The 15,768-nt window shown below is 44.4% G+C and overlaps 1 protein-coding gene across 1 annotated transcript in view; it reads right to left on the bottom strand.

The window, feature by feature from the left end:
- The window catches only part of CRIM1 (cysteine rich transmembrane BMP regulator 1), a 210,651-nt gene that overhangs the window by 31,474 nt on the left and 163,409 nt on the right, over positions 1–15,768 (bottom strand). The window contains exons 11-13 of the mRNA XM_018055113.1: positions 15,148–15,357; positions 9,032–9,247; positions 3,364–3,585 (exon numbers count right to left, since the gene is read on the bottom strand). Coding sequence (XP_017910602.1) covers positions 3,364–3,585; positions 9,032–9,247; positions 15,148–15,357 — 648 coding nt within the window. The remainder of the gene's footprint in view (positions 1–3,363; positions 3,586–9,031; positions 9,248–15,147; positions 15,358–15,768) is intronic.

Below are 15,768 nucleotides of genomic sequence, written 5' to 3'. Positions count from 1 at the left end.
TGCAGGCTTTGCCAGTGGGGCAGAGCTGACAACTGCCCACAGGCGTGCTATGGCTGCCCAGGCTTGGTGCCCTTACAGAGGGACCATGCTGATGGGAAGCTGACAAGAGAAGAAGTCTGTAGAGGTGAAGGGAGCAAACCGCTGCTGCTGCTAAGTCGCTTCAGTCGTGTCCGACTCTGTGCGACCCCATAAACGGCTCCCCCGTCCCTGGGATTCTCCAGGCAAGAACACTGGAGTGGGTTGCCATTTCCTTCTCCAATGCATGAAAGTGAAAGTGAAGTTGCTCAGCTGTGTCCAACTCTTAGCAACCCCATGGACTGCAGCCTACCAGGCTCCTCCATCCATGGGATTTTCCAGGCAAGAGTACTGGAGTGGGGTGCCATTGGAGGGTCATAAAATCCTCATATTGCAGTCATGAACTGAATTTGACTTCATATGCTTGAATATTAGCTGGGAGGAAGAATGAAGCCCAATCTGAAAGGCTAATTGCAAGGAAGTATGACGCATACAGCAGAGAAGGCAGTGGCACCCCACTCCAGTACTCTTGCCTGGAAAATCCCATGGGCGGAGGAGCCTGGTGGGCTGCAGTCCATGGGGTTGCTGAGGGTCGGACACGACTGAGCGACTTCACTTTCACTTTTCACTTTCATGCATTGGAGAAGGAAATGGCAACCCACTCCAGTGTTCTTGCCTGGAGAATCCCAGGGACGGGGGGAGTCTGGCGGGCTGCCGTCTATGGGGTTGCACAGAGTCGGACACGACTGAACTGGCTTAGCAGCAGCAGTAGCATAATGCATACAGAGGCTCCTAATGACCATTTCAAGGCCTCCCAGATGCCTCAGTGGTAAAGAATCTGCTTGGATTAACAAGCAGGAGAGCTGGGTTCCATAACTGGGTTGGAGAAGTAGGAAATGGTAACCCACTCCAGTGTTCTTGCCTGTTGGAATCCCATGGACAGAGGAGCCTGGTGGGCTACAGTCCAACACAGGGTTGCAGAGAGTTGGACACGACTTGGCAACTAAATGATAACAACAATGACTATTTCAGAAATAAAACATGTATGTAGCAATTAAGATGAATGTGAGGATAACAGCACACAGTATTACTCATCAGCTGTTAAAGATCCCCAATACGTTCGGCAGAGGATACCTCATAGGTTTATATAATATAGTTATACCTGCATCAATGTGGCTGGGGCAGTGGGGGTGGGGATTGTTGTAACAGAATCAAAATTTCTACTCTGTCATTATGAATTTATGTGAACCAAAATTTAGTGAAAGTGCTTATAATCTAATTTGAAATCAAAATCACAAATTGAGGCCAAACTGGTATTTTCCTCCCCACACTAAAGAAGAATGTACAGTCTAGATGCAGGAATTGGAATAGGAAAATATGAAAGCAAAAAAAAAAAAAAAAGACAAAGAACACAGAATACTAGGATATGCAGGTTCCTTTTCACAAGTATCAATTTGTTAAACTGGTTTTGTGAGACAGTAAAGTGATTTACTACTATCACATGGAAACACATTAATTAGTTGAGCAGCTTACTAATCACATATTCACCAATTAAGCAGCAAAACACAACAGGAACTTTTTTATCTTAAAAAAAAAAAAAATTCAGAGCATTTCAACACATGAGAAATTCGCAGCTAGGTTTTTCCTCTGAAGGTTACAGAATTCTCAGGTTTCCTGGGCCCTGGTTTCCAACTATGATCCAAGTACTCCTGGTTGATTTATAAATTGTCTCCTTAGGACAGAAGTTTTGGTATTTCAATATGTTGGTCCTGGCTGTACATTTCCGCCCCCTCTACCAATGCCCTGGTCTGAAATAGTGACCTGGTTACACTTTTCATTCAGATCTTATCAAAAGCTATGCCATTTTTAACAAGATGAATGCCAGTCAACTCTCTGAGAAGATATATAGCAGTAAGCTGGATGGATGCCTTGATACATTTTTGGCATCTGCTTACAAGCTACAAAGCTTATAGGTATTATAGCAGATCTAACATCCCTGTCACTAAGAGGTGGGGCAACCATAGGTCTCCACTGGCTTGGGACACTGCTGGTCTAGAGCCATGGTCCCATCAAAATTATGAACAGTCCCCACTTCCCTCACAAAAGCACAGTTTAAAGAATAAACTGGATAGACAGTCACCCTATGAAAAGAAGAGAATCCATTTCCACACATTCCCTAACCATGACACTGAGAAAATCAAGCTCTGTAAAATTCCTGAGACCAGAAACTGTGTTTTAAAATCTTTCCATCTCTTGTATACTAATGTGCAGAATAAGCGTTCAAAGGGAGTGACCCCACAGAGTGGCCAGAGGAGCTATCCTGAGAAGCTTGAGTGGTGGCCGGAGGGCACCTGAGCTCCATTTACTGACTCATCTACACAGGCTGCTACAAAGTCCTGTGGACAGAGGATTTTTGCTCCTCCTCACGCATTTACCACATATAGGCACCGACTTGCATCTAGAAAGCATGCAAATATCTTCAACAATAAACGCATGATGCCTGCCATTAATACAGCTTGCCTAATTTTTCACCTGCTAACTTTGATTATAGGTTCACAACTGGACTGAGATACGTCATTGTCTTTCACTTGACTTTATGAGTTTTACTTGAGACAGAAGCAATCAGAGAGCGCGAGAGCCTTGGGAGGGACTGTGCTTGTATCAGAGCTGCCAGCTGTCTGAGCCTCACCTTCGGGACTCCAGAACAGCATCTGGCTTGCGTGCATAGGACCAGTTTTGGTATAGATGTCAGGGGCTAATATACGTATGTCCTCTGATCGTAAGACGCATCCCCGTGGGTCACATGAAGGAGAGGGCTCTGACAGTGACATAGGCCTCATTCTGGGTCCCGAAGCCCTCAACACGGACAACCGCACGGTCTAAATAGGATCAGTTAAGTGTTAGCAGACAGGGAGAACTGGGAGATTAAATCAGTATCTGGTATTTGGCTGATCTTAAGGTAGTGGCAAGCTTCAGGCACTAAGTGTACTCTGATACGAGACACGGTGGTTCTGTGTGGACAAAAAGACCACAGTCAATAATAGGGTGAAGGAAGAGAGTTCTAACTCTAATACTGAAAATCCCCAAAAGCCAAAGGAGCCCAGAAGAACCTGACAGCACTATAACACTATGATACCCTCAGAAAGCATTTCTGTACTCTCCACACGTTTTACCTCGGGAATACATCTTTCACATCTTTGCTCCTCCTGTTGTGACCTACACTGGGTCTGTGTGGTGTGTCAACCAGAAAAACGGATTTCACAATTACTAACTGATCTACGCATATAGCTGTCAATAGAGAATTAGTGGTCTCTGGGCAAGAGAAAGGACTTTTTTTCTTGGTCTTACCTATGCAGTAGGGACAACATTGGCCTTTTCTCAACACAGGTCTTTCACAGGATACAGAAGGGCAAGACTCAGAGTAACAGCTAATGACGCTATCCAGGCACACGCAGCTGGTACACACGTCGGGTTTCCAGGACTCAGCTGCCAGGAATATATCGCCTTCATCGTTTTTGCAGTAACTAGGCACACTGTCATTGTGGGATGAGGAAGGCTGGAGAGGTTCATCTGCAAAAGTGAACAGAAGGTCAGTAGGGGAAAGAAGATGCTGCAGGGCACCCACTGTGCAACACAGAGAGCTTCACTCTGCCCCACACAAAGCGCGCTCGCCCACCAGGTATTCGTCTGTCTCCTTAAAACAGACTCAGGAACGAAAGAGCGTGTCTGACTCGGACCAGGTCTGGGGTTTTTAAGCAAAACAACAGACACAAAAGGTCTGTTTCAGAGATCTGTTAGTTGTTTGCACAACATCCATGCTCTCTTTTCTCCTTAGCATAACAAAATCTGATTTGGGGGATGGGAGGTGGGGTGGCTGAGGACTTGGACCACAAGGTTGATACGTCAGGTGGAACAATCTGCTCCTTCCTTTTCTAGCCTCCCGCACAACTAGGGGCAGCTATGTCACTAAGCTGTGGCTAATGGATTTACTGGTAATCAGGGGACCTGGGGAAGCTTTCGCGTCCCCCTTTTTCTTAAATATTTTTATTTTTGTGTTTGTGGCCACATCATGTGGTATGTGAGATCTTAGTTCCTCGACCAAGGACTGAACCTGAACCCCCCTGCAGTGGGAGTGGGGTCTTAACCAATGGACCACGAGGGAAGTCCCAGCTGCCCCTTCCTTAAAAGAAGGGCAGACGTAAAGCGACCCTTAACCTTCCAGCCTTGACTATGAGCCTGTGGCCTGTAGCTGTAATATCCTTCTCATACCTGTAAAAGAGAGGCCTTGCTATCACTAAGATACTAAATCAATGCAGTCAACATCTGGCTCCAAGCTTCCCATAATGCATGGAAAAGAAACCTCTACTTGTTTAAAAACTGAGCTGGGTTTTCTCCTATTTGCAGCCCCATGCAGTCCTAGCCAACCAACACCCAAACAGACTTCTAAACCTCATGTGACAGTTCAGTGTTCTGGCATTCACATAAATGGCTAAAAGGTGATGTGGAATGTAGTAACTCCTGAGGACGTACCTACAGAGAAACTAGCTGCAAGTCTTGTATGTTTTCCCTACGTACAGACAGACCAGAGGGTCTCAAAATCTTGCAACAACTTAACAGAAAAGAACGTTGCCAGAAAACCCCGGATATCTCTTTGGGTCTCAGCATTCACTGAAATGACTTGAGAACTGTTAACTCAAGCAGACAGCTGATGGGCTATAACAAAGCAAAGTACATGGTGAGGTTCCTGGTTGAGTAATGTCACCGACAAGAGAGCACTTCTAACCACTTCTGCACTTGAGAGTCTAGACGAGACAAGATGGTCCCACCCAGCAATCCCATTTTCTCAGTGGACACAGGGACAGAAGTATCATCTGTTCTTCTCAGAATCAACTTTATTAAGTCTGCTCTGTAATAAACATGTAGTGATCACAGTCTTGTAGAAGCTCTCAGTGTTCCACTTTCTGTCCCCCTCATGAATACACTCTCCAGCAACAAGTTTGGCTGGACAAGGAGAGTCTCTATGAGAAGTGAGGTAGCTGCTTTGTTTTGGGCTCTGAGACCAAATTGTGTAACTGTATCTCCTACTGTCAGTCCTGAAGGCAGTGACAGAGAAAGAACAGCCACTGGTTTCCACTGCTGCAAAAGTGCTCCAGATTCAGTTTTAGGAAAACTGGATCACATGCATGTGAGTTAAAGATGGGAAGATGGGACTGCTTTCTCAGGGACCTTTTCTGGGTCATCCATGTTGAGGGCTAAGTTCTTTTTAAGAGACTGACTGACGTTAAATTTTGATTTGGCTGGCAATCAGGGCAACTCACACTAGCCTACATGAGGTTCTGCAGGTGGGCATGAGGTTTCTGTGGGTTATGACAGCTTAGCTCTTGCAAGCAACACCCAACCTGGTATCTGAAAACTCAGAAGAGGAAGCAGTGATGAAATCATGAACTAGCAGCTGAAACGAATATCCTACAGTCTGGAGGGGACCTCAGGGGACACAGGGGTGTGCCCGCAGAGCTGGAGTGAGACCTGCAGCTGAGATGAAGCGTCTGCCCCAAGGGCAGGAGACTAAGTGAACCCTGATGAAGCTGTCATCTGGTATCTTGCCCACGGTATCTTCCTTTGTTGGGCATCTTTCCATTTTTAGAAGAAAGGAGAACCCCTCCTTATACCTCTGATTCCAAATATTAACAATTTACTGACTACAGACATATAAGTATGTTTTCTGTGACCCAAATATTATTGACTGGAGATGTTTCAATATTCACTTACATAACAAATTGCTGGCCATAGGCGTTAGTTTCTATAAAAATCCCCCAGTCAATAGTGTGTTAACTTATTCTGTTTTTCACCAGTTCTTTCACTGGCGTTCATTCATTCTTTTCATTTCTATTCCAGCTCCCTCTCTCTTCTGTGCTATGCTTCTCTGCAACTTTAAAATATCAAAAATGAAAGAGAATTTTAAAAGCATGAAAAAGAAAGAAGTGCTCTTCTATTTTCTCCCTTTATCGTCACCTACAGGGATGCTCAATCTTTCTTCATGAGTCCACTTCTAGACCTTGTTCTAAACCAGGCCAGATGAGAGTGTAAGTTAAGGACAGAGGGACCGACAAAGCATCCGAGGTGACCCAATCACTACAGGGATGCAATTCTTCTAGTTTTATTACCTATCTATCATTTTGGGGGCAATATTACAATACAAGTATCCTAAGACTGGGCTTCCCAGGTGGCAGTAGTGGTAAAGAATCCACTTGCCAATGCAGGAGACGTTAGAGATGAGGTTTGATCTCTTGAGTCAGGAAGATCCCCTGGAGGAGGGTATGGCAACCCCCTGCAGTATTCTTGCCCAGAGAATCCCATGGAGAGAGGAGCCTGGAGGGCTACAGTCCACATGGTCGCAAACAGTTGGACACAACTGAAGTGACTCAGCAGGACATGATCCTAAGATGAGAGATGGCATTCTTCTAGATGTGAAGTACTCCATTTATCAGTGCTGCTGTCGACCTTCACTGGGAGGTGAAGAAAGCGATGGTTTGAATTTTAAGACTTTTTATCACTGCAACACAACTATGAATGGAAAGTTCTGAAAGATCAATGATGGGGTAGGTGACTGATTTTAAAATATAAGATCATTCCAGGGACATGCTTATTCACAGACGTAAGTGTAGCCTTTGGAATACTGAGCTAGGAAACAAAGTCTTAACATTCATGATAAAGGCTATCATTGAAGTATCCCTCAAGTCATATGCAATGAAAGGAAGAGTCACCTAGACATACATTAATAAAGGAGAGGTCAAAGCCAGGTGTACAGGGGGTGCTTCTTCCCATTTCCTGGTAGAATTGGCAGGGCCTCTGCTCATGTGCACTGACCTTGAGGCCTGGCTCTAAGAAATCAGTCCTTAGCACACAAAGGAGTCCCATTTCTAGGGACCTCTTGTTCTTTGCCTGGGCTGAACCTCTGAGTCCAGTCAGAGGTTAAATCTGGGCCAGCGGTCGTCGAGATGTCCTGTCCCCTAAACCAACCTCTGTATTTCTTCTCAGATCCCAAGATGGGCAGCAACTGAGGTACTTCTCACTTTAGCTAAAGCTTCCTAGGTTATATGTGCTTTTTAAACTCATTTTTTAAAAAATATTTCTTTATTTGGCTACACTTGAAAGTAGCTGCGGCATCTGGGAGCTAGTTCGCTGACCGGGGAGGAACCTGGGCCCCCTGCATTCGGAGCATGGAGTCTTGGCCACTGGATCACCAGGGTAGTTCCTATATGTGCTTTTTTTCAAATGCTTTCCTTTCCAGGCACTCCTCTCACTCTGTCGTGATTTACTTAAAGGTGGAATACTAGACCGTTCAGCTCTTCTGGATTATTGCTTCATAAGACAGGAGTCGTGTCTGTTCTCATCAACCCCAGGATCCCCATGGCTCAATTCAGGCAGTCCCTAAGCACTTGTAAAATGAAGCTATAAATGGATTTAACTTCATGATTACCATTGAAAAGACCACTCAAAGTAGTTTTCATCAGGAGGATGGAAATAGTCATGGTCATACATTAACACAGAAACATTAGCAGGCTTTGTATCCAAGTAAAAGAGTTATGTTATATAATATAGCAGAGACTAGGGTATATAGGGTAAACAATCCGCCTGCAATGCAGGAGACCCAAGTTTGATCCCTAGGTCAGGAAGAACCCCTGGAGAAGGGAATGGCTACCTACTCCACTATTCTTGCCTGGAGAATTCCATGGACAGAAGAACCTGGTGGGCTAAGTCCATGGGGTCTCAAAGAGTTGGACACGACTAAGCGACTAACACTGTCATTTCCAGGGTATGTCCTAACAACATAACACATCTGAACTATTATACTAGAAAAGATGTCACACTAACTAAGTTTTTCAGCTTAACATGGTTGAAAATTACACCAAAGACTCGGTACTAAGACACTACCTAAGCAGCAAGGCATGATGACAACAGCAAAAATGTGGCTATCCCTACAATTTCATCTGATGCAATTAAAAATATCATCAGTGTGAACCCAGGAAGATTTTGGACATCAACTATGCTGGTTATATAATGACAGAATAATAGATTCCAGTTGGTTGGCTAAACAATCCAATGTAAACAAATTAATCAAATCCAAGGGTGTATGTTTTACGGAGCAGAAATGCTCTAAGAATATACATTTAGAAAATAAATGATTATGGATTTAAGTTGAAAAGATAAAAGGCTGAGCAACAGCAAAGCAACACTAGTGTGCTAGCTACTTGGTAATGATACATATACAAACTAAGTACCTTCTGGAAAAAAGTTATATATTCTGGTATTAATTAGAATTGCTACCTTAGTTGCAAGATCAGCAACTTATGTTTAAAAAGCCTGACAACATTTCATTGTATTTGTTACATGACTATAAATTCATCTGCTAAGGGCAGATTATCTGAGGACTGGAAAAAAAAAGAAAACAATAGTGCTCTTTGTGCATATGCAGCGCTGGTCGTTGAATCCTTTCGGCTCTTCATCACTGCAGATTTGAAAATGTGGGTGTTATGCCTGTTTTAGCAATTCTTCTGTTTAACAAAGTATCTTCATCAAACACATATATCTTACATTTTTCAAAAAATTTGATTTACATTCTTTTATCAATAATCGCTCTTCACATTTCGTAATGACAAAGATGACTTTTCACAATAGCAAAGTCATTTGGAATAATTTGGTGCCTCAGGACTCTCTTGAGTCTGCGATTTAGGGTTAAGGGAAAAAAAAAGGTAGAAAGAAACAATTTTCTGTTACTGTTTAAAGTCACCTCTGGTGCAAAGCATACTGATGGCATAAACAGGTGATCGACAGAAGGGAGTGGATTTAGGAAGCCGGCTGCCTGGGTCACTCCTGTCTGGGATGCTGGTGACTGGGCCTGGCACATTACCCCATGGGGCTCCACCCGGCCCACTGGTCTTGCAGGATGGCGAGGCTCGGGCTGTAGCCCCGGCCCTCCCTGCCCAGGGCCTCCCCAAGACGCAGCGCTGGTTACCTGGGCACTGTGGGCAGCAGGAGTCCTGGGTGCGTGTGGGGTTCTGGCAGAGCAGCGGCGGGCACACCTCCGTCTCACACAGCACCCGCCCGCTGTGGCAAGTGCACTGGGTGCAGGTGTCAATGTGCCACGTTTCCCCCTCCACAAAGTACTCTCCCCCAGGGGCGTGGCAAATGGAGGGCGTGCTGAGCTCTGGCTTCTGCACCACGAAGTCATCTGCGGAACGAGAAGATCCAAACACAGGGAATGACCCGGCTGCAGTCTCACCAGCTTGGGAAGAGCCTGGTGCTGTGGGCTTTGAGGGACAGAGGAGACGAACTGGTGGCTCCTACCCAGAAGATAGGGGAGAAAACATTCCATGCACAGAAATATAAGGCAGAAGGGCTATTCTTCAGAAATGGTTCAACCCTGTCAACATGGAATGACAGAATCTGTCGAGACAATTAAATTACAGGGACTCTCACTGTTGAAGGAAACAGGAGCCTCTTAGGGGATGTCTGTGAATGAGTAGGCTTGTCTAGAATAAATATCTCTCACTAACTGAATGCTCACTATGGTCCGGTTTCCATGTTTAGCACTTTACATGTGTTACTTCGTTTATCCCTTACACTAGCTGTGTGAACAGGTACTGTTATCCTATTTTACTTATGACAAAACTGAGAACTCAGAATATTAAGGGGAGACAAGGCATTTGAACCTAAGTTTATGCTTCTTTTCATCACGAATATGCCTACAGATTAAACAGAATTGCCAACTGATTTGTGCTTCATCCTCTTCATTATCTCTGGGGCCCTGAGTCCTTTTAGGCTCAGAAATAAGTCCTGCTGTTAAGCAGGACATACCCCACTATAGACCAGCTGTCAGCCCAGTGAGCAGGAATGCTTTCTCAGAATTTACAGCGTGAAACCTCACCTGAGACTAAACATTTGGTGATATGATCAAGAGAGGTAAACGCTCAGAGGTTGATGGCAAGTATGAGCTCTTTTTCCCCAGTGGAGGGGGGATTTGGAGCTCCTGGTGAGATGATAATGATAGAGAGGGAATTTAATGCTGAAAATGTCTCAAGAGGCACTGGGAGTTGCCCTCAAGTTGTGCTGGGGAAATGAGAAGTATGAAGATATTAACCGTGTTCATATCATCCAAACACAACAGGCGTTTCAAGAAGGTGCTGACAGTGGGGAACCCTGCGGAGCAGCCGTCTGCAGACACTGCGGCGGGCTCATGCCTGGAGCTCAGCAGAAATCGGGCCCCAGAAGAACTACCCTGTTTGTGCAGAGATACTCAGAGCTGACATCTCCTAAGAACTCATGGGCTGTGTCTTTCAAAGCAGTGTTCAGCCTGAGAGTTAGCAATACTGAGGAGATAAAGTGGTGTGGGCTCCGGTCCAGCTAAGAAGGTAACTTTTAAGACAGCTTTGTCTCCAGGGAGCTAGTAAAGACTGGAACTTTGACCAAGTGTACATACCACAGAAAACTGACATCAGCCAATGCTTATGTGCATAAACAACTGGGCCAGACATTCTAGTATATGAGGGAAGTAGAGAGGAAGATAATTAGAATAAAAATTGGGCTGGTATGAGATAAAAGTACATTTCTCATGGCTTACAGGAAAAGATAAAATTGTTCCAAAGAGTATCAGTGCACTAATGTTGGAGAGAGGCTCCCTTTGGAAAGGACTTGCAGACAGTTGAGAATTGCTGCCCTTTTAAACGTGGACGACTAGGGAAAATGGTCAGACGAAAAATGACATATGTCTGCAGGTGCCTTACTCTGTGATTTCCTTTGCTATATACATCCATGTGCCTCAAGGCAAAACATGAGTGACCAGATGTGATAGAAAAACTCAAAGGTAGAAAAAAGTAAAAGGTAGAAGGTAAGAGAGATAGGGGAAAAGAATCTGAGTAACCGTATCATCTAGTGAATCTTCTATCGTAAGAGTTCAGAGGTTGCTCACTTATCTCAGAAGGAGAAATAGCTGATCTTTGAATAGAAGATAGAAGAAAAGACTCTTTAAAGTAGGAGTAGGAGTCTGTGAATGTATCAGTGCTGGGGTATCTATTCAGAAAGAGCCATACATGGCAACTTACAAAAGATTTTTGGAAGAAAACATACCTACACATCTATATATGTCAATACCTATATGTTTTTGTATTGCATATCTAGCTAGTCACTCATCCACAATTATACACCAATAATTCTGTGTATGTTTGCATAAGAACTTCTCATCTCTCTGTAATAGAGAAAACTACATTTGGTTTCACTGACTTTCCATGCTCAAGTCAGTCATCTGTTCTCAGTAATATCTTTGCATTTCCACCAGTTAAGAGTTCTTCATTGAGTACCAAGTTTAGCAAAGACCCAGATGCAGGCCACACTCTACACTCTCATGCTCATAGCTAAAGCATGGGGGTCTTCATTGGAATAAATGAGTTTTCTTTCCCCTAAGAGTCAAATCAGTTCTGTCTCATTAGATTTGTTCATTTATCTTCTGTTTCAGTAGACGCTGCTGGTTTTTCATAGTTAACTAGCAAAACATGAACCAGGAAAGTTTTGATACACAGCACATCTGGCTTAACCAGGGGAAACAAAAGAAACTTTGTCATCTGGCCCACTAGTAAAGGGGCAGGAAGGCTGCCTAGAACTTTCCTTAGTTATCAAGGTATGTAGAATCTCAGGGCTGAAAAGGACTTCCAGCGCCCCTCTGCCCACTCCCACCCTGGCAGGCAAAGCAGGTGCAGACCAAAGTGCTAGTGTGTGGTACCTTCCCTCCCAGGCTGAGCCTGCCTCGCTGTCAACGGCCCAGATCTCAGGTTCTTGAGTGTACCTACTGCACAGGCAGAGAGAGATACAGAACCAGGACTGACCAGGGGAAATACCATCACTACTCCAAACAGTACATTTCAACTTTAAAAGAAATCCGATGCAAGACTCAGGAGACTTCATATCTCTCTGGTCTGCCAGCTGATGTACTATTTTACTTTGGTTAAGACAGTTAATCTTTGTGTCTGAAAATCTGCCTGAGTTGATTTTTCCCTAACTCAGCGGCCTCCACTTAGTGGAAAAATTAATAAATATAAAACCGTGCTGAGCTCTTTGCTTGTAAGGCACTAGATGAGGTATTATCGTAATAATTACTGTTATGGACAACCATAATTTGGAGCACTGTGAATTATAAATCGGTTCTACTAACTTATCTTGATGAGCATTATTATAATTTTAAATGTTTTGGATATGTGATCACTTTAAACATCTCCATTTGCCAAAAATGCCATATATCTTATCAGTTAGGAATAAAAAAAAGCAATAGCCACAGACTTCAGTAATTCTCTCCCTCTCAATTATTACTTTATAAATAAGAAACTTTCATGGAATAAAATCAACACCAAGCCCCTCCAATAAACTAACACATTCAGCCTCAATACACTATCCATAAACTGGAGGGCTGGAGTTTTAAGTCAGGCAAATTTGGCCTTGGAATGCGGAATGAAGCAGGGCAAAGACTAATAGAGTTTTGCCGAGAAAATGCACTGGTCATAGCAAACACCCTCTTCCAACAACATAGGAGAAGACTCTACACATGGACATCACCAGATGGTCAACACCGAAATCAGACTGATTATATTCTTTGCAGCCAAAGATGGAGAAGCTCTATACAGTCAACAAAAACAAGACCAGGAGCTGACTGTGGCTCAGATCATGAACTCCTTATTACCAAATTCAGACTGAAATTGAAGAAAGTAGGGAAAACCGCTAGACAATTCAGGTATGACCTAAATCAAATCCCTTATGATTATACAGTGGAAGTGAGAAACAGATTTAAGGGCCTAGAGCTGATAGACAGACTGCCTGATGAACTATGGATGGAGGTTCGTGACACTGTACAGGAGACAGGGATCAGGACCATCCCCATGGAAAAGAAGCAAAATGGCTGTCTGGGGAGGCCTTACAAATAGCTGTGAAGAGAAGAGAGGTGAAAAGCAAAGGAGAAAAGGAAAGATATAGGCATCTAAAAGCAGAGTTCCAAAGAATAGCAAGGAGAGATAAGAAAGCCTTCTTCAGTGATCAATGCAAAGAAATAGAGGAAAACAACAGATTGGGAAAGACTAGAGATCTCTTCAAGAAAATTAGAGATACCAAGGGAACATTTCATGCAAAGATGGGCTCGATAAAGGACAGAAATGGTATGGGCCTAACAGAAGCAGAAGATATTAAGAAGAGGTGGCAAGAATACAAAGAAGAACTGTACAAAAAAGATCTTCAAGACCAAGATAGCCATGATGATGTGATCACTAATCTAGAACCAGACATCTTGGAATGTGAAGTCAAGTGGGCCTTAGAAAGCGTCACTACGAACAAAACTAGTGGAGGTGATGGAATTCCAATTGAGCTATTTCAAATCCTGAAAGATGATGCTGTGAAAGTGCTGCACTCAATATGCCAGCACATTTGGAAAACTCAGCAGTGGCCACAGGACTGGAAAAGGTCAGTTTTCATTCCAATTCCAAAGAAAGGCAATGCCAAAGAACGCTCAAACTACTGCACAATTGCACTCATCTCACATGCTAGTAAAGTAATGCTCAAAATTCTCCAAGCCAGGCTTTAGCAATACGTGAACCGTGAACTCCCTGACGTTCAAGCTGGTTTTAGAAAAGGCAGGAGAACCAGAGATCAAATTGCCACTATCCGCTGGATCATGGAAAAAGCAAGAGAGTTCCAGAAAAACATCTATTTCTGCTTTATTGACTCTGCCAAAGCCTTGGACTGTGTGGATCACAACAAACTGTGGAAAATTCTGAAAGAGATGGGAATACCAGACCACCTGACCTGCCTCTTGAGAAATCTGTATGCAGGTCAGGAAGCAACAGTTAGAACTGGACATGGAACAACAGATTGGTTCCAAATAGGAAAAGGAGTACGTCACAGCTGTATATTGTCACCCTGCTTATTTAACTTCTATGCAGAGTACATCATGAGAAACGCTGGACCGCAAGAAACACAAACTGGAATCAAGATTGCTGGGAGAAATATCAATAACCTCAGATATGCAGATGACACCACCCTTATGGCAGAAAGTGAGGAGGAGCTAAAAAGCCTCTTGATGAAAGTGAAAGAGGAGAGTGAAAAAGTTGGCCTAAAGCTCAACATTCAGAAAACGAAGATCATGGCATCCAGTCCCATCACTTCATGGGAAATAGATGGGGAAACAGTGGAAATGGTGTCAGACTTTATTTTTTTGGGCTCCAAAATCACTGCAGATGGTGAATGCAGCCATGAAATTAAAAGACGCTTACTCCTTGGAAGAAAAGTTATGACCAACCTAGATAGCATATTCAAAAGCAGAGACATTACTTTGCCGACTAAGGTCTGTCTAGTCAAGGCTATGGTTTTTCCTGTGGTCATGTATGGATGTGAGAGTTGGACTGTGAAGAAGGCTGAGCACCGAAGAATTGATGCTTTTGAACTGTGGTGTTGGAGAAGACTCTTGAGAGTCCCTTGGACTGCAAGGAGATCCAACCAGTCCATTCTGAAGGAGATCAGTCCTGGGATTTCTTTGGAAGGAAGGATGCTAAAGCTGAAACTCCAGTACTTTGGCCACCTCATGAGAAGAGTTGACTCACTGGAAAAAAGTCTGATGCTGGGAGGGATTGGGGGGAGCAGGAGAAGGGGATAACAGAGGACAAGATGGCTGGATGGCATCACTGACTTGATGGACATGAGTCTGAGTCAACTCCGGGAGTGATGGACAGGGAGGCCTGGCGTGCTGCGATTCATGGGGTCGCAAAGAGTCGGACACGACTGAGCAACTGAACTGAACTGAACTGAACTGAAGCCCACAAACCTTTATACAAATGGAGTTCAAAGACCAATCAGTAAAACGGAGTTCAAACCTTCAAAATTTAGGGGAGTGCTTTTAGAGCTCTAGAATAGTCTAGTGGTTTCTGGCTAATCATCTATCATGCCCTGTTGATGCTTGTGGCTACTGCTGATGAAAACCAGAGAGTTGAAGTGTGTTCCAGGGGTCGTCCCCTGCACTCCCCCCAGAGTTAGAGAGGTGATGAGGCCCTAGGAGGCGGAAGTCGCTTGCCTAGGGAGCGAACGACAGCAGCCAGCCTTTACCTGAGCATGACGGGCAGCACCGTCCCGGGTGAATGGTGGGGTTGCCACAGGCAGGCACGGGGCAGGTGATCAGAGCGCACATCTCCCGTCCGCTGTGACAGTAGCATTCCCGACACCCATCGTGCCAGCTCTCCTCATTTTTATGATGGTGGCCATCCATGGACAGACATGTGCCTGACAGGACGGGTGGCCCGGCGGAGGCAGAGACCTCTGGACAGACAGAAGGCAGCCTGGTAAAGAAGCAGCTACTGCACAGGAGAAACAGCCCACAGCGTCTCTACAGGCAACGCTACCCAGTCACCGAAACATCCCGTCTACATAGCACAGCTTGTGATACGGGAAAGGATCATGAAAAGAATTCATGTAAATACGCCCTCAACTTTGAAAAATGGGAGAAAAAACCCCTTACAAATCCGCGTCTCTCCTACTGGAAGGCTTATGACTGAATTTTCCTCCTTTCATTCTACATTCTCTTATGCGCTCAGCCTGTCCAACTCAGCCTGTCCTGCCAGGCTCCTCTATCCATGGGATTTTCTACAACCAAGTGGGGTGGGCAGTGAGGGCTACAGTCCGCGGAGTTGCAAGAGATGGTTCCCTAGAGAGTGATGGTGTTGCTAGAGC

The sequence above is a fragment of the Capra hircus genome, chromosome 11 (genome assembly GCF_001704415.2).
Source record: "Capra hircus breed San Clemente chromosome 11, ASM170441v1, whole genome shotgun sequence".
Lineage (NCBI taxonomy): Eukaryota > Metazoa > Chordata > Mammalia > Artiodactyla > Bovidae > Capra > Capra hircus.
This window is presented reverse-complemented; position numbering and strand designations above follow the sequence as displayed.